General features: G+C 39.0%; 1 protein-coding gene across 15 annotated transcripts in view; it reads right to left on the minus strand.

The window, feature by feature from the left end:
- Nucleotides 1-22,613, minus strand: part of ARID1B (AT-rich interaction domain 1B) — a 257,557-nt gene that overhangs the window by 59,308 nt on the left and 175,636 nt on the right. For 8 of the 15 annotated variants that reach the window (XM_026088580.1, XM_026088568.1, XM_026088576.1 and 5 more), the window contains 3 exons: nt 10,930-11,109; nt 4,255-4,582; nt 2,094-2,222 (listed from right to left, as the gene is read on the minus strand). In XM_026088580.1, the coding sequence (XP_025944365.1) occupies nt 2,094-2,222; nt 4,255-4,582; nt 10,930-11,109 (637 nt within the window). The remainder of the gene's footprint in view (nt 1-2,093; nt 2,223-4,254; nt 4,583-10,929; nt 11,110-22,613) is intronic. The other 7 variants (XM_026088579.1, XM_026088575.1, XM_026088581.1 and 4 more) reach the window with 1 other exon arrangement.

Here is a 22,613-nt window from a genome sequence, read left to right on the forward strand (position 1 = left end):
GTTAACAAAAATCTTTCCTTGGAGTTTGATGGACATATAAGGCCTTCAACATACAGCCCTTATCAATCAACTGATTTGTTGAGACCAAGACAGATAGAAAAAGGAAGAAACTATTTTGCTGTTCCTTCACACTGTCTTCCTGAAATTAAGGGGAATTACTATATGGTGTATTAGAGTGTTATTTTGCATTGCCTGCTATAAACTGTCACCCAGACCAAGATTAAGCATCCTTGGCCATGTGAAAGCACAGATACTGCTGGTTCAGTAAAGAGGTCTTAAAAAGATCTCTCTTTCCTTTTGCCTGACATGCTAGATCTCGTTGGGGAAACACTGGCCTGTGAGCACTAGCACACCATAAGATTTTACCTTATTGGAGAAATGTTCAGTAGCTGCAGGAATTAATCTAAGCTTAACATAGAGCAGGCCTCAAGGTGAGGTCAAAGGCTGACTCAAATGGTGTAATTACATGTAGTATCTTCCCTAGCCAGAGCTTTTATTTTTTTTATCTTTTCTAATTAAAAGGGTGGCGTTCTGCACTGAGGATGATAGCTAGGTATAACTGGCTGAGACTCGGATCTTGATCATCCAGCCCTGGTTAACTAGCATTGATTTTCTGCCCCAGTGGAAGTGATTTTATTCTGATGCATGCCATTTAAATTCATTTTACACAGCTGCTTAATCTGGCTTGGCAAAGCTGAGGCAAACCAGCTTTCTAGGTCTAAATGAGACCCCTGAGTTGGTAAAGGATAGATCCTGTGGATTAGCAGCTGAAGATAAATTTCTCTGATTCAACAGTTGACACTGAAGGGGATCACATCAACTTAAACAGAAAGAATGCTGTGTAACCATGACTCTGATGCAACCACTTTATTTTCCCCTTAATTCTACATACAGGGGTGTGTTTTATGGCTATAAAAATCCAAGTTTCTGAACCCCACAGCTCTATCTTATAAACTCAAGACATACAAAGAAGGCAGCTGGATGTTATCCATGCACTTTGGCATGTATCAGTAGATGCCCTTCCAATTTTAGAAAATAGTATAGCGCAAGTTCTCTTCCATTTCACTGATTTTTGCATTTTAAACAGAAGAATCAGTAGACTTATGTTCTGATTTTTTGTTTTGCTTTTGACTTTTTTGTGTGCACATATATGAATGATGCTGTAAAGGAGAAAAAAACAAAACAAAACAAAAGCAGCTATAGAAAACTGGTAATTAAAACTTGTTAATAACCATGAAGGCAGCAGTAATTTGGGTATTACAGATTTCCTAGGGAAGCAATAACAGAAATAACATGATGGCAGGGAAGTCCATGAAACTTGAATCTCAGGTGAAGTTTGAAATTGGTGGTAAGCAAGCAATAGTTTGGGACCCAGTGCTCATATTTTCCCCCAGTGCTGTAATTTATGATACGGTTATAGATATCACAGCGTGAAGAACTTTGATGAGAAAACATTAGCTGCATTTCAGGCTGATGTTTCAGATTGGATACTCGGTGCTTCTAAAAATCCTTCCAGGGATTAACTGAAATTTTTCAAACACACACACTCTCAATTACAGTGTAATAAAACTTGTTTGAAAATCCCATTAATAAATCCTGTCATCACTTCTGCAATAAATCACCTATTGAAAAGGCATGGTACTTCGTGGGAGTGGCTCACTGCCAGGGTAATAATGACAATAACAAGAACAAGTCAAGAAAACAAAGTTGCACAGCACTGTTCCTAGACAAAAACGACAACACCAAGGAGAGAGAAATGATGCCTGGACTGGGAAGAGGGAGTGGGAGAGGGAGGATCTCATTCTTTCTTAGTGATGAAGTTCTTCATTTCCCTCTCAGGCCTGAAGGAAACCGAGCCATGCCAAAAGCCATGCAGAACGTGTGTGAGTGAGTGACATGCAGTTTTTCATTGTATTGTCACAGTGGTGTTAGTAAAAAACAAAACAAAAAAACTAAAATCCCCTCTATGATGCAAATATCTGTGTATCTTTCACATGGTTTTTATATTCCTTCAGCAGCCAGATGGCATGTTCATAAACATTAAAAAAAATTGCCAAGGTCCCACAGCAAGTCCAGTTTACATTGCTACCTACCCGTACTGGTCAGGCTGGTGCATCAAGGGAGCCTGAGCGTTGCCATAGTTGGGGTGCTGTGAAGAAAACATGGGGCGTCCGCCAGCCCCAGACTGGCTGGGATAAGCAGGCGACCTAATGTATGGTGGCCTAAAGCAGAACAAAAGAAGAGCCTCTTTGGATTTGCTCTGTATCACAAATATGAATCACTGTCAAGTACATTCCTTCCATATACAAGTATGGAGGACTTGCAGGAATAGCCAAAAGGCCGTAACGCTTTCTCCCCTACCATCGACTTGAGATCAAAGAGAAAAACGGTGTGCTGGTAACCCTCTGGCATCAGAGGGGAGTGACAGGTTTCACTCAATTTTCAGTTGATAAATAGCCCTTTTGGAAGTATTTCCAATAGAGATTTGATGACTGCATGGTCCTACAGGTGCTAGATCACTGGAATGGGCAATATGTGATGAAAAGGCTTTGAAATGGTGCATTTTTGCCCAGGCAAAGCCAGAAACCAAAAGCAGTTTCACAAAACCAACTTGGGAGGAAGGTGTGAGATAGGAGTGGTAATCAATTAGCCTAGTTCTTGATCAAACACCACACACTATTCCCAAAGCTATGCTGGATCACAACCAAATACTTTCCATTTATTGCAAACCAAGTCTTTTCTTGTTTCTTGCCCTTTTCCTTTCATTACACAATTATAAAGAAAGTGTTCCTACAGTTGCAGAGATGGCCCATTTATTTCTTCTTGCCTGACCTACCAGCTTAGAGCCTAAACCAGACAGACAGAAGCAGACTTTTGTAAATTCTACTAGACAGGTCTGTTAAAACTACCAACACAAGCAAGAGATTGCTGGTTCACAGATTTCTGCAGGAATATGGTCTATTTTAAGGGAATGTGGTCCTATTTTACTGAACAAGAACATGAAGAACACTACATTTATTGTTATTACCTTAAAAGTTTGCTAGAGCTTATTGCTAGAACCACTTGTCTTCCAAAATCGCAAAAGAAGAAAGCAATAGACACAGGGACACATTAGCTTCCTATTTTTCTACATTGTGTCACGGAATTACTGCAGTTCTAGTGTCCAGAAACACTGCTCTAGAATGATAAATACCTGTATGTGTATGTGCATCTGTGTACGCATATGCATAAATAAATGCAAGATGCTTAACATACACACACACACACACACACACACACACACATAAATTGCTTACCAGAACAGTGGAACCAGCTTTGTGTAATTCTCAAATGTAATGGAAATTCTCTTAACAGAAAAAGATAATAAACACACCAGGAGTTATTTGAGTTGAGTGAAACGTGGAAATTACTTCATCTGAACAATTTCCCAGAAAATATGATTTCACTGTAAGTACCTAGACATCTTAAGAATAACCATGGACAGAAAAATGCATTTGCCAAAATCCATGCTCAAATGGCAGCATGCAGTTATGCTGCCCCGAAGGGGAGGCAAGAAGTCACACAATGGCTCCAACCTCCACAATCTTATAGTTTGCAGTTTCTCTCTTAGGGATGCATCGGTGGCAGTTATCTACTCCAGATAACTAYGGATTGCTCTTATGCCTCCTTCTGCCTTCCCTCTCCAGCTTTTGCCATTACTGTACCCTCCTCTGCCCCTCTGTATGTCTGCGCAGGAATAAGAACAGTCCCACAGGAGAGAACTGCCTTCAGCACTGCCACTCACAACATGCGCAGCAAACGCAAGCATAGATGGGCAGCTTTATAAGCCTCCTTACTCCCCAGCAGGGGCAAGCTGCCTAGGATGTTGGTGCTGGCCCTCTCTCTACCAGAGATAAAATACACATATTCAGCTAATCAATTTTAAGTTGTAGAGGGCTTGTTTTGGGCTCCTAATGTCACCTTAACCCTGTAGGTTTTCCTAAAGCTCACAGCACCAAGAACCAATCTGGAAGTGGCTGTCATCTCCACTGTCACCGCTGCTTTTTGAGAGGCTTATTCAAAAATACAGTAGCATGCTTTCCCCTTACATTTAAAGAAAACTTTTCTTCCCATATGTCACTTTCTCCCAAAGATAAGGGCACATTAATAGAACATGTATAAATGAATCTCTGTGCATCTGTACAGCACTGTAACTTCAGAAATGAGAAGAAAAACAGTTGTACTTGCTTTAACTACTTTCACCTGCACGCATACCTGCTCTGAGCGGAGTTTGCAGCAGCCTGCATCACTGCAGCAGCTGCCTCCTGTGCCTTACGGTTCACAGTTGGCATGGGTGGGCCCATCCCAGGGCCTCCCTGCTGAGACATGCCAGGAGAATTGGGGGTCACACTGCTCATGTTTCCAGGAAATGGTCTGCTCTGCATCCCAGCTGATGGCATCCGTCCCAGGGGCATGGTACCACAAGGCTGGCTTGGCCCCTGTCCATGCATCTGACTGTTGGCATTTATACCCATGCCGGGTCCTGGGCCACTGTAACTCGTGTTGGGCACGCCACTGTATGTTGGTGGTCTGGAATAGTTTCCTGAAGAAAACGATAAAAACACAGAGAAAAACAAAACACTTTTGAGCACATATTTCATTTTAGGAAGTGAGCAGCTGCAGATCTTACATATATAGTCAACTAATGTGAACCACACGGGACTCAAGTCAGAAAAACTTTTTCACCATGCAGATAGTCGAATAGGGGAGTAATCTGCCCAGAGAGGTTGTGGATAAAGCCCTGAGCAACCTGGTCTGATCTCCTGGTTGACTCTACTTTGAGTACAAGGTTGGCCTTGACATCTCCTAAGCATCCTTCCAACCTGAATTAGCCCATGAACCCGATGTTCATGTGCCCTTGAACATTTTCTGTCAAACAAATATCATGAGATAAGAGCAAATACAGAAAAACATAGCCTCTAGAGGGTTATCAACATAGTACAAAAATGTCTTGTGCAGTAAAGAGATACGTGGCATGTAAGAAATTCATTACATAAACTCAAGAGAGAGTCTTATTTTTGTGATTTCATGTTCTCATTTTTCATCTTTCTGCAATTTCAGCAACAAGCTATTCTCACTGGACCCTTGCTCCTAACCATTTTGTCCATTTACAGCAGAGAGACTTTGGCAGTGACCTGTGAGAACTACTGCAGGGCCCTTAGGAACATTCCCTCTCCCCTCCTAACCCACCCATGTTCCCTGTAAGTTCAATGTTTGGCTATGCCAGCAGAAGGTGTATTAGCTTACAGTGCACACACCCCCACCTCCCCTTCTAGGAAAATTAGTATTAAAAGAGTAAACAGCAATACTACAAAGATGCTAATATAAACAGTTGCCTTATTAAGGACAGCACGAAAACCTGGCTGACTCCAATCTGCATTATCGCTGGAACAAACTGCATCATTTGTGGCAGCTTAACTAATTTCAGTACTGATTTTCCTATCATATTTAAAGCTAACGATAAAAAAAAGCAAGTGTACTGCATTCAGTGTTCCAGAAACAAATCCAAACAGCACAAGAAAGGAAAAAAAAAGAAAGAAAGAGATGTGATAGAAGAGTATTTTAAGAAACAGATCACATTACACTCCTTTTGTCATCCATTTTGATTTGTCTTTATTTCCATCTCATCCAGATTAGTGGAAATATAACTCATTCCCTCCCTATGGGATGCCACAGAGCAGAATTTCCTGACTACTTTTAAATATTCCCACGCTTATTTAAAGGCTGCAGCCAGTGGAATCTTCCTCTGAATGTGGAAATAAGACATGTCTCTCCTCCAGGCCTCATGCTACCAGACAGAGGAGTCTGTTGTATGCAGCTCCTGTTTATATTTAAAATAAATATATTCACTCATCATTTGAATGTACACATAATTAATTCATACACTCCCTCTGCTACGCTTTGGCTAATTCTCCCCTCCTCCCCACCCAGTAACTGACTCTGTTACAAGTTCTCTGCAGTGAAAACATGTGTGACCTATGCTTTCCAAGGAAATGGAACAACACTTCACCCTTGCTTTAGAAACCGAGTATCTATGCGTGTTTTTTTTTTTTTTTTCCCACAGAAGGGTCCCCAGTATATGGTTTAGCAGAAATGAAAGACTCCAGGTTTAGCTATATCCTGAATGCAGAGTGCCCTGTCATTTCTCCTCTTCCTCTAGTCACAGCTGCTGCCAGCTGACTATTTTCTGTTCAGTGAGCAATCACTCCTAACGAATAATTTGGTTGCTAAGACCTGTTCAGGCTACACCTCTTTGATCCAACGTATGTGACCACAAACTGAAGGGCTCATTAGTTTCATATTGCTCTGCTTAATATTAAAGTTGTAACACAGAACTCGTGCTGCTCCAGTTTTCCAATTGCTTTCTGCAAGAAAAATGTAATGCAGTAAGATGTGGTATATGTATGCTCAAACGTTATGCACAGCCAGTTAACACATTTTACGTACATGCCATAAGTAACACCCTTTCCAAAGTGGAGCAAATTCACTCCTAGCAGACCTGATATCCATAATCACTGCGAGCAGTCCAATTTACAGAAGGCCAATTTGTTTTGTCATTTAGGGTCTACAAAGTACAGTTCAGCAGCAGACTGGGAGGAGCAAACATCAATGGTAAATTCTATTACTGTTTTGATGCTATTTTGAATTGGGACAAAAACAATCTCTTCTTTCATGTTTTGGCTTCTCAACACATACAAAAACAGTGGAATCTTCTCCATAAAAATATGTGCTTCAGTTAAAATAAGTTCTTAATCATTCATCTCCAAGGATACAAGTCCAAGAGCCCAGGGAAGTGGTATCTTTTCAGAAAGGAAAATAAGTTTCAATGTTTTTTCCATGTTTTTTTTCTCCTAAGCATTTCCTCAATACCTCAAGTACTAGCTATTCTTATACCTTTCCCAGACCACAAAAAAAGGCAAAATAAAAGCCAAACAAAATACAAGAGGAATTGCCAAGAATGAGGAGTGCAATCTTATTTCCATGTTTCTCTAATAGATTAGTAATTTGTTGGCAGTGGCTTTGACAGAAAACAGATGGATGCAGCATTAAACACAATGAATGCAGCAGATGCTAGGCCAGCCCACATCAGCTGGACGTGTCAGGCAGCCAAGTCCAAGAGCCCACACTTTTCAAGTGGGTACAAGCCTGGCAACAGCGGCTGTATGATACCACTGAACAACTCCTCCCCTCCATATCTGAGGGATTTTTGATTCCAGCTCCCCCCAAGCAGATTAGAATTGTACCCACAGACATGACAGCTCAAATGCATGTGGAAAATCAAAATGATAACTAGAATCAGGAAAGAAAAAAAAGTAACAAAGATAAAATGCAAAAAAGCACACTAACAACCTGCCAAAGACAGACATTCATACTTACTGCTGAATCTTTGATCCACTTTGTCCAGGTTTGCTGAACACAGTGCTCTGATACCTTGCCATTTTTAGGCAACATGAAAAGAGGGAATTTTCAGAACTATCTGTTACTTTTCCTCCCTGCTTTAGGGACGGAGGTTAGATTCATAGTATTAGAAATAGTATCTCAATAACATTTTAAAATTGCTTACATGTCCACTTAGCCATCAAGTTTTCCTTGTACAGATAAAAACTATTTAAAAATATTCCTCTGAAACTATTCTGCCTAAGGGACCGCAGTAGTTAGGGTTGATATTTAAGCAGTAATTCCACAAACTGTTGCATCTGTGTGACCGGATTCTGAGGTATAGACTGTCGAGATATTTAGGGCATCTTATCCCTGATTACCATTTTAATTAAAATCGAGGCTCCTGAAATCGGTGGGAGCTAGATATTAAAGTATTCTTATGAAATGAGTTTTAGTCCATTACAGGTTACAAAGCACAAATACTCATTCGACATGAACAAAAGGGCATTTTGTTAACTTGCTGTGAAGTTTTTGGGTAGGGGTTCAAGCACATTCAGCAGTGGTTTATCTTGTTATACCCAAGCAGAGCAGTTTTACTGTTGAATTCAGTAGGCAAAGTTATGGCAACAGGATGCATTTCTGACACCTTCTACTGCTCCACAGTAAGTTTTTTTCTGCCACAGTCTTAAAAGACCCAGCTGACTGTAGTATCTGACTGTTCTCCAGAGTGCGTTCAAGGGACATTTTGCCATGGCAGCAGTTTGATGCTCTCTGGTCACAGACCAGAACTTCATCAGCTCTTGAGCTAGATGTTACCCAAATACAAACCAGAAAGACAGTTCCATTCAGTAACACCTCCCATTCTCACTGTGCTTCTTTTTATTCTTGGGGAGAGAAAAACGGTGGTGTTAATTAAAAATTAAAACTAATGTACTGCACTGTATGCCTCTGCATTATATCACAGGCACGCAGAAGCATACCTTGAAATTTGGAGCCAAAGCCTTTCTCCATTTCTCCATTCTCCATTTTTGTGGAAAATGGTTCCACAGTGTTGCGCTAGGTACTCAATACAGGAACTGCTTCCTGAGCAAATACATTTTACTCTTATTATAGATCTAAGTGTTATGAAAACGTATGAAAACAAAATAGATCAACTATAAACAAATGATGGTTGAGTTTACTCTGTGAACTAATTTCTCCAAACCCAAACTTACTGGTGTAGTCTTCACTATGGTAAGCAATTCTACTACAGAAATAGCCTAACTTCTTGAGCAACGGTTTTCAGGACTGAGCACATAGTGAAATAAACTTTTAAACTAAAAGTTTAATGTCACAAAATGCTTTGACACATCTGTAAAAATACAAGTAGTCCCATGCAGCTCAGCCTATGCTTAACAATATTCTGAAGGAAGGCCTATGTGAACAAAACATGAAAAACAAATATGATCCTCAAGAATCATTTTAGTTTAATAATTTAAGAACTCATTTGCAACTCAGGTAATTTTTAATGTATTTGTTATTTTGGCAATAAAAGGCAAATGAGGTTAACATTACATATTCATTATTGCTGGCATATGATTGTGCTTTGTAAAAGGGTATGTTAACAAGATACATTACAGATTACTTTCATTAAAAATGAAAAATACTACTAAAAAGTTAAATCCAGATAAGTATATGACTTTGAAATATCAGTCATATTACAGTTAGTGATCAGGGATGACCAGATTCACACAGGTATTTTATCAATGGTCACATTAGCCTGGTGAAAATGCAGTATTCTCTCCTCTACTTGTTACCCTTGGAGCTCAGTCTGCAGGGCCTTACTTTTACAAGGACCAGTGCATGGGATCACCAGTACCCTCTAAAAACTGGCAGAAGAGCATGCTTTACATCCATCACACTATTCAGCAGACCCTTCTGAACTGGCTTGTTAATGACAATGATGCTCATTTTCTTCCTGCCCCCTCAAGTTCACTTTTTAATAGCCGTTTCTTCCTGACCACAACCCATAAAATCATTACATAGGCACTTTCATCTACAGAGAGAGGAGAAGAACTGCTGAACTCAAGCAAAAAAGAAAGTAGTATTCGGCATGTAACTTAAATGCATTGATTTAGTACAAAAACCTTTCCATTCAATCAGTGTGGATGGCTAATGTTTTACTGCACTTGACACCCACTATTCCCATGATTCAGGATCTCAGCAGCAGCAGTACAGCTACAAGTCAGCGTAGCTCATCATAAATCCACTGGATTTTACCAGTTAAGCTAGTTGCTCTCTATGCAGATGAAAATAAGTAGTTGGACAGTATTTTATGGTCACAAAATGCTTTCCAAATAAAAGGAAAGCACCAGGCAACTGGAGTCAGGTAATTAATCTTCACACATGGCTATAAGGCTATCCCCATTTTACAGTTAAGGAAAGTGAAGCAGAGAAATGTATTTACTTGCCTAAGTTGAAAGATGGAGCAAAAGGCAGAGCCAAAATTAGAAACTAGGAGATCTTGGCTTGTAGTTCTGTGCTCAGAGCACTAAAACAAATGCAACCCAGAGATGAAAATGAAAGGAATATTGCTTAGGGYGTTAAGACTCCCTTCAAATGAACAACAGAATTAGCTCTCAAAGTCAGGAGACTAAAATAACCATACTTGCTAGCATGGGCAAGCCACTGAGCCCTTACAGAATTCCCGTAGCAAGTTACAATCTTTTTTAAGGATTTTAAGTAAGAAAGCAATAGTAGGAAGTGCTGAAATAGACAAGCTTCTTGATGCACCTCAAAATAAAATACTGTCCCTTATATATTCTGTGGCTTGACTTGAAGTCCATTAAACCCCTAAAAAGATGAACACTCTATAAAGCTTATCCCTTAAAGGGCAAAACAATAGAGAAGTTTAAGGCTGTGTGCACTGAATGTCCGAGGCAGAAATTGTTTCTTCTATTTTTGTTTTAATCCTCCAACAATTCTGTCAAACACATACAATAAAAGGAACTGTCTCTCTCAGTCTGAAGGGTTAGTTAAAATTCACAAACCGTATGCATTAGAGCTCAATATTATATTCCCACAGTAACCACTGTATTACTATGCTTGTTAGAAGACTTTAACCCTCACAGTCACTACACAATTTCAGATTGGCCTCGTGATTCCATCTAAGAAAAAAAATCCTATTTTGGGATTGGTGTTGTGACCCTTATTCCATGCTTGGTCAAGCTCAGCCTTATCTTAGAGATGACATACTTGGGCTCCCAAACAATGGCCCTGGTAACGCAACAGCTTCATCATTTCCGTGCCCAATTTAGGAACGCTATTTTTATACAGACAAAGATGTTAATTACAGAAGAAGCTTCTTCCACCAGGTGCAACTTCACCTCTGAATGACCTTTTTTTTAAAAAAAAAAAAAAATCACAAACCTACCTGCCTACCCACATACATATACGCTATACATATTTTTTACACATATGTATAAAATTATCACATGGATTAACAGCAAGTATCATGATTTGTTATTTTACCTTGTGGTCCATACTGGCTCATCTGAGGCCCATAAGTACCACCTGAATTACTCTGCTGAAAGCTACCAATTCCAGGATGTACTTGGCCTCCAGGTGAAGGGTGTGGTGACATGGAAGGTCCAGTTTGTTGAGGTCCATACTGTGACATTTGGGGGTTCCTCTGTATGCCTGCCATGAAACCTAAAATGAAAAAAGCACCAAAGCAGAATTTAAATAAAGAACAGTCACCTGAATATTAAGTAATCTTTGGCATTCCAAAAAAACACTTACTGTGTTATTTTCAAATTAGAGTTACTCTGAAAACTGCTATTGCTCCTATCAAGCAAACAGAATAAGAAACAAACATATCTCCAAGTCAGCAAGGGTGTCTCAATGACCAAAATTTGTATGCCAGGCTCACAACCTGTTATTTTTAAAAGAAAGACAGCAAGTCCTTCTTAGTTACAAATAGAACGGTGATTTTAAAACTAAAACTTTAGAAAAAAAACAACTAATGTCAATTATCCGCACTAGTTAATAAGTAGTAGTGAATCTGCCTGATGACTTATGGTAGGAGTATCATAACATCAAAATTATAGTTTTCTACCAAAATACATTGCTTCGACATACAAAAATCCACTGTTAATATTCTTATTACCTGCACACTTGCAAAAGCTAAAATTTCCCGTTACCTGAAGACCAGACACACCTGCCAGAAAAAAAAAAGTCATTTTGGTCTGTATCTTTGCTTTAGGTCCTTATTCTGGTCTGTCATCAGCATATCTGTATTGCATTCTCTTGTTTATCCCTTTCATAAATGTATTAATGAAACTCAATTTAATGTAGGGTTCAAAAGCTGCAGCAAGAGGCCTAGTAAAATGGTATAAAAAATGGAAGTTTCATACAAAGGAACAGAACTAAGCCTATTAAGTGGGAGGTAGAAGAGGGTTTTTGTGGATTTTTTTTTTTTAAGCTTTCATAAACTGAGGAAAAATCCTGCAATCCTGCCCATGAAATGTCTGTGCAGGGTTGCTAATTTTGTAAGGTTTTACCCTGAAAGGCTTTGGTGCTGCTTTCAATGTTGGGGACAATGTGCTGAGGAGATGGCCAGTTTTCTGATTTCTTTTCTGTCCTGTTTGCATATTAAATTTTTTCTTCATATTTCTCTGTGAGGCAAAAGGCAGGTGTACTGAAGTATGGTATTTGCTCTGCTGCAGCTGCCCCTGTGAAAGCCCTTCTCGCAGTCCATGTGCGGCAGCCTACCCGTAGCACTGACGGGCGAGATACTGTGCATTGCTGCGAGCTCAGAGATTGTGTCTGAATAAATCTGCATTTTGGCCTGTCTTGTAACTTGTCCAGGCACCCATGCTTTGAGACTGCAGAGGGCTGAAAGATTATTTCTGAAAGGTGCCTGTTTTCTTTTCCCTCCATTAATTTTAGTGGAGTGGGGAGGTATGAAGTTGAAAGCTAAAAGACCCCTCACCTATCAGCATTAATTATGCCTTTCCTTACAGTAGCGATGGAACAGAAGAATGGTAAGAATAACCCTCCCCAGATGGTAAGTGGACAACTGGAAGCTGCTGAAAGGAAGATTGGGGGAAAAAAAAAAAAAAGGAAGGAAAGAGAGGCAAAAACAAGTGATGAAGAGAGTGAAAGGAGAAGGGAAAAAAAAGGCAGAAACAGAATTCTTCCAAAGTGTCAGAATATCTTCCCAATGGTTAGTATCAAACATGACATCGTACTGAACATTCAATGCATGATTAATGAAGACAAGTAACACAGTTCCCAGACTTTATTTTTTTTTGGTGCTACATACAGACATATGATCAAACTAGTAACTGCAAACAATGCTGCAGCTGCAGGGACTAGCCCGCCGCCCATGGAGCCTGCTGGGCGCTGCAGACAGCGGGCACTTCCCAGACCTCTCTGTGGGAACCGTGGTTCCGAAAAACCTCACCTGGAACTTGCAAGCACAAATTTCTGATCGTAGCACTGCTGCCGCTGACATCCTAAGTGAGACCGGGTGAACAACCTTCCCACCTCCCTGCGTGTCAGCTTCCCCGTTTGTAACCCAGTGACAAAGCATTTACAAAAGGGGACAATATCTGTGAGTTCTACCAAAGAAAAGTGGTAGGTGTTTTACTGCAAATCAGGCTTGAGTCCAAAAAAACGCAAACAAAATTTTAATCCCTCCACAAGCCTTCGGTATATAACATATTTCTCCATCCACAAAAACCCTATCAAGGAGACAGTAAGGTCCATGTCAATAAGCTCAAAAATGGGAGCAAAGATGGTTTAACACCCCCTTTTGCCCCGGAGTTCTTCTGTGCCATAAGCAGTCCTACTCACAATACGCTAAAATTGTAACAACTGCAAATTTTGGTAGTATAAGCAAATAATATTTTTGATCTTTGTGCAAGCCCTAGACAACTGATTTGATCACATTAGAACTGTAAAATCAGAGCTTGAAACCTGGTCTAGAGGAAGCGGAACAACATGCACTGGAGTACAACAAGCCAAGTAACTGAAGATGAAATGGTGGCTTGAAAACTGGTAAATACTGATTGGAAAACTCCACACTTTTGTAAAGGAGAACTCAAATGACCCTCTCCCTTTAATTTTATTTTGAAACAGACCCCTCTATTTTAAAAATAGTTCTACTCTATACACAAATCTTTTCACAAAGCCTATGGTCAGAAGACAGTACTGTAACTAATTTAAAAACCTAATACAATAGTATGTCTGTATGAAAAAAAAAGTTCACATTCCAGACACACATATACAATATATATCACACTCACGGGATCCATTTAAATGAAAAATTTTGTACTGGTCACACTAAGTTTTTATTATAAAGACAGTAATCTTACTACTCTATCTAGAAAGGATGTAAAGGTTTTCTGTTCACTACGGGCCTTTTAATCTATATGAGATAACTTTCCAAACATTGTGTTAGTGACAAATAGTATTCGGCCCAGTTATTAGCACAGGCAGTACTTTTCTGAATACCTCAAGGATGGATGACAATTGAAGGGMTATCGTTTGTATCAGCTGCAACGATTCCCAGTACTGGTGCAGGGGAACTGCTAGTTGAGGAGTCTAAAGGAGAACGGGGACCTAAGTTTCAGCTAGCTCTGCTGCTGTCAGAAGGGCTCCCAAAGAGACTGCAATAATAAGTGAAGTAAATATTTCCATTCAAAAGACCTCTTCTTCAGGAAACTTGTTTCACTTTTGTGATGCTGTGGAGCTGACTGCGTGCCTACATGTATAGTCATGAATAAAACACTGGGACCTGGTGTGGTCACCTAGCCTGGAGAGTGGGGTGGCATGCTTGTGTCCATACAGCTAAACCTTCCCACTCAATCGTGGTAGTTTTATCCATACAACTGTTGTGCGCAGTCCCTTGTGCTGCCTCATCCATGCCCTGGGCTCTGCCTCAGGGAGCGCTTGTACACACTGGCCAAACCCACGCCATGGGGCATGCTGAAAACTAAGCCATAGAGATAACTGTGGGACGCTGCTCGAACTCGTGCTCTGGCCTTAGTTAACAGAGATGTAGCAAGGAGGTTTTGGGCCTTTGATTAACACAAAGAAGAGAACAGAATCTTTAACAGTTTTTGACGTGAGGCACAAGGTTTATCATCTCAAAGGGTATGAGGTCCTTCTCAAATGAGTTTGGCTTTGCTGTCTTCTCTTGAGCATGGAAAGGAAAAAATTATGGAAAAAAGGAAGCTTAAAATCCAGGAAAAACATTCATGCCATATTATCTTCTATTATTATCTGTCAGATAATTTGAAGTACAGTCTTAAAACAGGATATGCTCCAACTTCTTTTCAGAGAACAGAGGAGTCATTTCAGTTATAAATGTGATGTGGAGAAGAAGGTAAGATCAGGTCCTTAATGTGATCTAGATTCCCTCAGAACAAGGAGTCGTCTGTTCTGATCTACCTTATAGAGAGCACAGTAACCCTTCAGAAATCAGTGCAGGAGTCTGAGGTGCTTCAAATGTTTGCAGGAAGCTCAGATGTCTTAGAAACAAAACAGAGTTCATAGTCAAGATGTTAACTTTCTTGCATCAAAAAGAGAAAACAACATCAACTCTAGAAATCTTATCAGAAATGAAAGAGAGCAGATGGCATTCATTCATTTCTCCTTATTTACTCACATTTTCCCTAGTGTTCAACTTCATTTTATAACCGATACAAAAAGAAATAAATTTTTTTTCCAGAAAATTAGATCTAAGATAAAGTTGGCTTTTGTAAAGAAAGGAAGTAGGATTACATTAGAACTGCACTGGAGTTAGGGCAGTGGAATGATTAAATAGCTAGACTGCATCTGACATGTCTACCTGTGTGACAATGGTTTTCTTTTCTTGTTTTGTATATTTAAAACACTGCTAGGAAACAGCCATGAGTTAAGTCTTTAAAAATTGCAATGGCAACATGCTCATCAGTGAACAGATCTACTCCCTTCCCTTATTATTAGTGATAAAAGAGGTGCAGATGATGCTTTATTTGCCATCACAACAAGATATTACTTACCAAGAAAACACTTGAGTGGAATTTGGCAAACTAAGCTATTTCAGGAGCAGCTGAATAAAGTGAAGCTGTCAGAAGTATACTCTTATGTTTTATAGTTATTTTTTATACTATATTTATATCCCTAAATTGGGATTTTATTAAATCCCAATTAATGCTGCAGAATCATCTTTGCATTTTTAAGTTACAAATGAAACAGTAGCATACTATTAACAATTAGTACACTATTATAACTATAATAAAATGTTTGTACATTCAAACAGAACATACATACAATGTTTCAGAATTGTCCAGTAGCAGCAGATTTTCTTCCTTCTTTTTAGCAAAATACAGAGAAAAAATACAAGACGGGTAATGTCTTATGATATTTATGTTATAAATATTCTCCCTTGAGAAAGGAATAGGCAATATGAACTTTACATTGTTCTATACATCATTAACATATGTAGATAATATATATCCCATAACTAATATCATATATGATGTCTTTGTAAAAACATTTAAAAATCTTATATTCCCTTTATGCATACATATACATAAACCGGATTAACAACAGTAAATTACTAGAGCTTCATGAACTAATGCACCAGGGTTCTTAAATCACATTTGGTCATCACAATGACCAACACAAAATCCTCTGGTTGCTGAATACTATCTACTCATCACTGACCAATTTATGAAAGAGCCCCTCTGAATGTGCTGGGTGTTGCTATAAAATCTGAAAAGGATTCTTCTGGTATTTTAAAGTCTTGGCTTGAATATGAAAAGGCTTTTCCAGGAAAGCAGGAGCTCAAACACAAAGGAAGACACTGCAAAGTAATAAGTTATTGTGTATCAGCTGATAGACAGTAACTGTCTACTGGCACACATTTAACCCACAGTCAATGAGAGGTCTTTTGATTCGGCTAGGAGTATTTCATCGATTTTCATGAATGAATTAAGCCTGAAAACACATGGAACACTTATGCATTTTAAGCTGAGAAAAACTTTGGAGTTTACAGGGATAGCAGATCATCATTAAAGGAGTCCACAAACTACACATTCGGATAAAAAAAAAAAAAAAAAAAAAGAGGAAAGATACAACTTGCAATGGTACTTTGCAAAAAAGAACATAGGTGGGGAAAAATATCAGGCTATTGCTCTTTTTAGAAAGGTATGCTCAGTGAAAGAGCATGGGATCAAAACAACGGAGAAACTCTTCCGAGTAGAGAATAGGAAAATTCCTCTTGTTCTACGGCAGAAGCTAAAGAAGGGAGCTAGACAGGCTCATTACTCTGTAAATCATGGAGTGAGAAAAGCAGAAACAGATTGGATGCATTTGCTAATCAGCAAATAATTAGAGAAAAATAACACAAAATTCTCTGCTCACAAATCAGCTTAAAAGAATTAAACAAGTATGTGAGAAGAGAATATTTTCCACTAACTATAAATGAAAAAACCTGGGGGAAAATCACAAATTTCCAATGCTTGGTAAGTTAGCAAGGCACTAGCAAGTACCCTTGAGAAAAAAGAGCAAATGTTTGCAGAGCCCTGACACTACTTTTGGCAGACATTCCTTCCTCTAACTGCCACTGGGGTTGTACTCAGCATCCCATGATTTTCAGCAGAGATGCAACAGAATTGAGATGGATCTAGAGCAGCAACTCCCAAATGTAGCTTGTTCATGGGTAAAATGACACTGGGTCAGAAGTGGTAGGGCTAAACAAACAAAAAAGCATATTCTGTGTAGTGGATATAACAAACTTAAGTAATGTGTTAACAGTGCAGGATGCTGAGGAAGATCACAGTTAGACTGAAACTATCACTCGCCTGCTCACTTCAGGGGAGGTGATTTAGATATCGAAAAAATCTGAGCAGTCAAAAGATTTTCTGCAAGTCTAAACAAGTAACAGCACTGAAGAAAATGGGGAAGGCTTGGCCCATGTACCAAAATGTAACCCAAGTCAAAYGTGAAACCACGTGGGTGACATAAGAAAACTGGCCTCTAGAGCAAGTAGTAGGAAGGATGATGTACTTGCTTTCCTGAAGATGGCCTTACTACAATATGCCCAGCTGGACGGGTGATGGTACAAATGAAATCTACTTCTGTCATACATGGAACATCTAACTTAGTAATACACAGTAAAGGGTCATGGCTTGGTGAGCATGAGGAGATTAGTTTACAGCGAAAACCTGTTTTACAGGATGCAAATGCTTATTCTCACTATTCCTGTCCCGTTAATAGGCTGGTAGAAAAACATTCCAAATAAATAAAAAACCTTCTCAAACTCATGGCAAACAAGATTTTGATCCATGTTTAGCACAGCTAAGGTTCTGCACTGCACCAGTAAAATATATTGAGACGGCTCTGGTATGAACCCATTAGAGACATCTCAAGAAGCAGTCCTGGGCACTGGTAATACTCAGGTGCTGAGTACAGCAGAGCTCTGTCCATACCCTTGCTACTGAATGAACACTTTGTGCTGCTGACAGCAACTCACTCAGCTGAAGGGTGGCAACATTAAGGAATGCATTGAGAACACTGAAAAAGGAAAAATTAGTCTTATTCATTAGCCTCTAACAAGAAGGCTAACAACCTTCTTGATGATAAATTTTTTAATCTTATAGAAGCTGATAGACTTTAAAATCCTCACTTCTTTTCCCACTCACAATCTATTTTATAAACAACTCTGAGGAGTTTCTAGAAGAAAGTTCTTTGTTGCTGCTCCATTAACTGTGAAAAAATCTAATTTCTACATAGAGCTCCTTCTTCCACCCCCATAAAGCCTTGCCTTCTTCTCCAAGTGCATCATGGTGTCACTAAAATATCCTAAGTTTTCTGGGGCAGAGTAACAGGCAACATGCTTCCCCCTTGCTACCTGGACAATTTATTTTCATGTTGGCGTCTGCTAGCATCTACAGAATGACTGCCTCATTTCTTCACACCCATTTGATAATGATGTTTCTCTGCATATGTGAAACAGGAGCTGTGGAAAACATCACTGTAGCAAGATCAGTGCTTCCTGCAAGGAGCACCAAGGTATTTTTCCTCTTCACTAAGGGATCAACATTCCATTTAAGAAAGGGTAATGGGTTGGTTTTATTTATTTTTTATAAATATTTTCTTATTATGCTTAATATCTATCTTACAGTATCTTCACCGTTTATTTGTCTGACTGTTTCTCTTCACAATGAGGATAGCTTTGGGGAAGATGGAAACTAATGATCTAGCTAAGGTTTTAACTCAGATCCCCTAGTGTTTCACCAGCTGTGCTATTAGGTTAACCGGCTGAATCTCTTCTGCTTCTCTCTCTGATATTACAAAACCCTGTCTATGTATAGCATGCAATTAAGTTTAAATTTTTCCCACCCCTAAACCTCCCTCAGCTACTGCCTGGCCTTGAAACTCATATAATCTATTATTGATGAATTAGAATCTGGGAAAGGATCAGACAGATTACCCAGATGGTAGTGGGGGAAGACATATCCAACCTTTCCTAATGCAAATCTTGCCTAATGCTCTCTGATGTAAATTCTAAGTGCAGTACTGAGGGCAGACAGAAGCAAAGACATTTGCAGAGATGTTGATGCACAGAGGCAAAAAAACCCTTGCTAATCCACTATCTTACACATAATTTGTTACCATAACATGCCCGGTGCAGATGCTTTTGCTTTGAGAATCAGGTAATGGCAAATTGCAGTATGAAAACACCCCAGAACAGCCCCTCACACACACACAGCCCCCTAAACCAAATCCTTAGTTTCACTGGGGAGTTTGGAAATTAATCTGAGCAGCAACATGAAAAATCTGAGGAGTCTGTCTGCTTTATACAATCAACATTTGTCTAAGTTTCCCTAATAACATGCATACTTATGAAAATCATGCAGGAGAGCAAAGAAGGAACAGCATTTTTCAACATGTAATGTGCAAGGCCTGCAGGCTTAATGGTCTAAATTTCAGGTTTGAAAAATTTAACCTCTCTGGAGACTCCTGTTCAAAGGTTCCATGGATCAACTCAGATCTTCCTTTTTGTTAAGTAAATATATTGAATACCATAAGATATATATGGATTTTGTGGACAAGACTAACATACACAGTGTGTCTTTTCTTTCACATATGTAAAATAAAACATAATATTTTTCATAAATACAAAATTAGCATGCTGTCCTCGGTCCCAAAATGTCTTCATCTCAGCCTTACTTTACCAGGAGTTACCATCTAACTGACTCTTCCCTTCCTTGATTTGCAGCTGTTCCCTGACAAATGTTTATTCTACAGCCTTTTAGGATCTTTTGGGATGGAAAGAACTATCCCAATGTTAGCTATTATTATATACATTACTATATAGATCTCTGCTCACTGTCCTATATATTAACTTAAAAAGACATAAAGGATCTTAGATTAGAAGTTCTTTATTTTTAGAAAAGCTTCATGAGAAGGTTAGCTTAGGTACTGAGGGAGTAGGCTGTCTTTGAAATTATGGTGCTGTTAAACAGGCGGACCACAAGCAGCCCCCAGTTTATAGGCCATGATGGGAAGCTATCCCAGGGACAGTGATCGTACTCAATAACTTTACAGTAAGCCTGGTGACAGGAACATTGACTGTCACTTTGTCAAGTTCTTCATCAATGACTGCTTGCGGCTTATTTCACTCCCCGAGCCCAGAGGCAAAGAATTTGAAGGCTGTCTAATGGAGTCAGTGGAAACTTTTCTATTGAGAAGTCTTTGCGCTAGCAACTGCATAAACTCTCTCAGAATAATTCAATTCTACTCCCTAATCTCAAAAAGAGAATCCCCGATTTAGTTTAAAAAATGAAATAAAGATTCATCCCCAAGTATAACTAGATTTAACATCAGCAAGAAGAAAGCAATGACCAGCTGCTAGTATACAATATTTGCTTGGGAGACTTGACTCTAGGTTTTGATTGTACAGATATTATTATCTACTTGAAATCCTACTTCTGCAGGTTTGCTCTGTCCTAGAGTGGCTTACCACATGTGAATCATACTCTTTCCTCTTTCAGCTCTTTTTGCAAATGGTCAATATTGCTGTATATTTAGTGCATCCCAAACTAATCAGACCAACCTAAGGCTTAGGCTGGCTGGTGTATGTATGAAATCCAAATATAGTCTGAAACTAACCTCCTGAAATGGCAACTGATTCCTTTAAGAATTAATGTGGTTAGGCAAAGTAACATCATATCAAATATTTTAAAGTAAGAAAAGCAACCGTCTTCCTTTAATGCCTGTGAGACAAACTGGTGCAAAACTATTCACTCCCATGGCTCAAAATGAAAACCAGTAACCTTTTATCACATAGATCTTGATTACTTATCATAAAATAGACATATTGTAAGCTTTTTTGCTATGCATTGGTACATGATGTAGCACAATATGCGCAGGTACATGAATAGGGCTCTTGGGTGCTACTGCAACAAAAATATCAGAGAAAATAGTTTGTGTAAATTTTAACAAAGCTACTCATCAGGCCAACACTACATTTCAAATAAGAGGAAAATTAAACATCATACTTATGTCCAACTTAAACCCAAAGGACTTTTGCAATCAAGGTAAAAATGCAGTTGTAAAAAATAATGATGGCCTCATCCTCTTAAAGGCTGTTGATAAATACAGTACTTACTAAATTGAGAAGCTAACATAACTTTCTGAGCCCCCAAAGAAGTTCAGTTCAAGCTTCTGTTGTACAGCTCTGCCTATGCATACAGATCAGCTCTATATGTTCCTGTACATCCTTTAGAAGAAATGGAGATGGGAGTGCTGGTTTGGTCTATAATGTGACTCGATGAAAGAGAGATGTTTTACAGAGCTATCCTTGACATGAAGCAACTTCTCCTAAAGATGTGCGATAGTTTCAATTAAAACCCGTTTCTTCTCCTCTCATGACACACTTCTCTGGCTGTCCAGGGCACAATTCATCTAACTCCAGTTTCCTGGGCACGAGGAATTATTTCCCAACCTGGCATGGCACTCCTGCATACCAGCTTGAGTCAGTGCCTCTTTACTGACCCACCTGGAGAACGCTATGTGCAGAAGAGGCACTCAAACATACCTGTGGCTTTGCACTCAGTGCATGTCTCAAGCATCTTTTTTTAAGAGCCTGAAACACTTCAGTCTACATCAAGTAAACTTATTACCAAGTCTGATTTAACCTTAAGTGGTGTCGTCATTAACATGGCAAGCAGAAGAATTTTAATGACAAGAATCATTTTATTCTCTAGCTGCTCAGTGCTCTGCATAGATCCCCAAATGAGAGCAAAAACGTAATCGCAGGGAAAAAGTCTTTAAGATCTAAAAGCAAACTATGGTATCTTTTTATTGCAATAAGAATTCTTTGATCTATTTTCTTCCTTCTGGTTTCTTTTTTTAAGAAGAAAATTTCAGGGAACAGAATCACTATCATCAGATGTCAGTATTAAGCCATGAATCTGATCAGGAAATTTAGGGGCAAATTCCCAGATTGGTATTCTCTGTCTTCCAAATAAGCACAAATGTTTCTAGTTTGTTAAAAGAAAATATGTGACAGTGAAATTTGTGTGATGACTGTGTACAAATAATCACACGTACAAAAAAAGTTAAAGGGGAGAAAAATACCTACATGAAATCTAATGGGCAAATTAGGAAATTGTAGTTAGAGAAATTCAGATGCTACTTAGTGTCGTAGGGAAGCACAAAGAGAACATCAAAATGCCTGATCACATCCCATCTGTTACTACCTCTTGCCGGATAACATCTCGGCTGCCAAAAAAGCCATTTAAATTTACTACATTGCAGCTACCGATATATATCACTTCTATGAAGATCTAATACTAAATAAGAACTAGATTTGGAGATAAAGCTTACAAGCAGTTGTGTCAAATAGATCCAAATTTTGCTTAGTACAACACCTGTATTCTTACAAGCCTGCAGTTTCTTACTCCTGTCCTTGTTTGTGATATGTTTTTTAACAGAGCTTACAACTGTACAAAATCCTCAAAAGCTGGATCATGTAAATGAAAGAAAGAAATAAAGCTAGAGTGGAAAAAATGATTTTTTTTATTTTTATTTTTTAAAGGGGTACTGGGAGGGGGGTGACAGAGAAGAGGAAGGCTACTATTCAACAATTTTGGAGGTGCTTACTCACAGCACTTTCCACACAGATCTGACAGGCACAGAATGGTGCCATGAAA

This window comes from Apteryx rowi, unplaced genomic scaffold (genome assembly GCF_003343035.1).
Source record: "Apteryx rowi isolate R43461 unplaced genomic scaffold, aptRow1 scaffold_775, whole genome shotgun sequence".
NCBI lineage: Eukaryota > Metazoa > Chordata > Aves > Apterygiformes > Apterygidae > Apteryx > Apteryx rowi.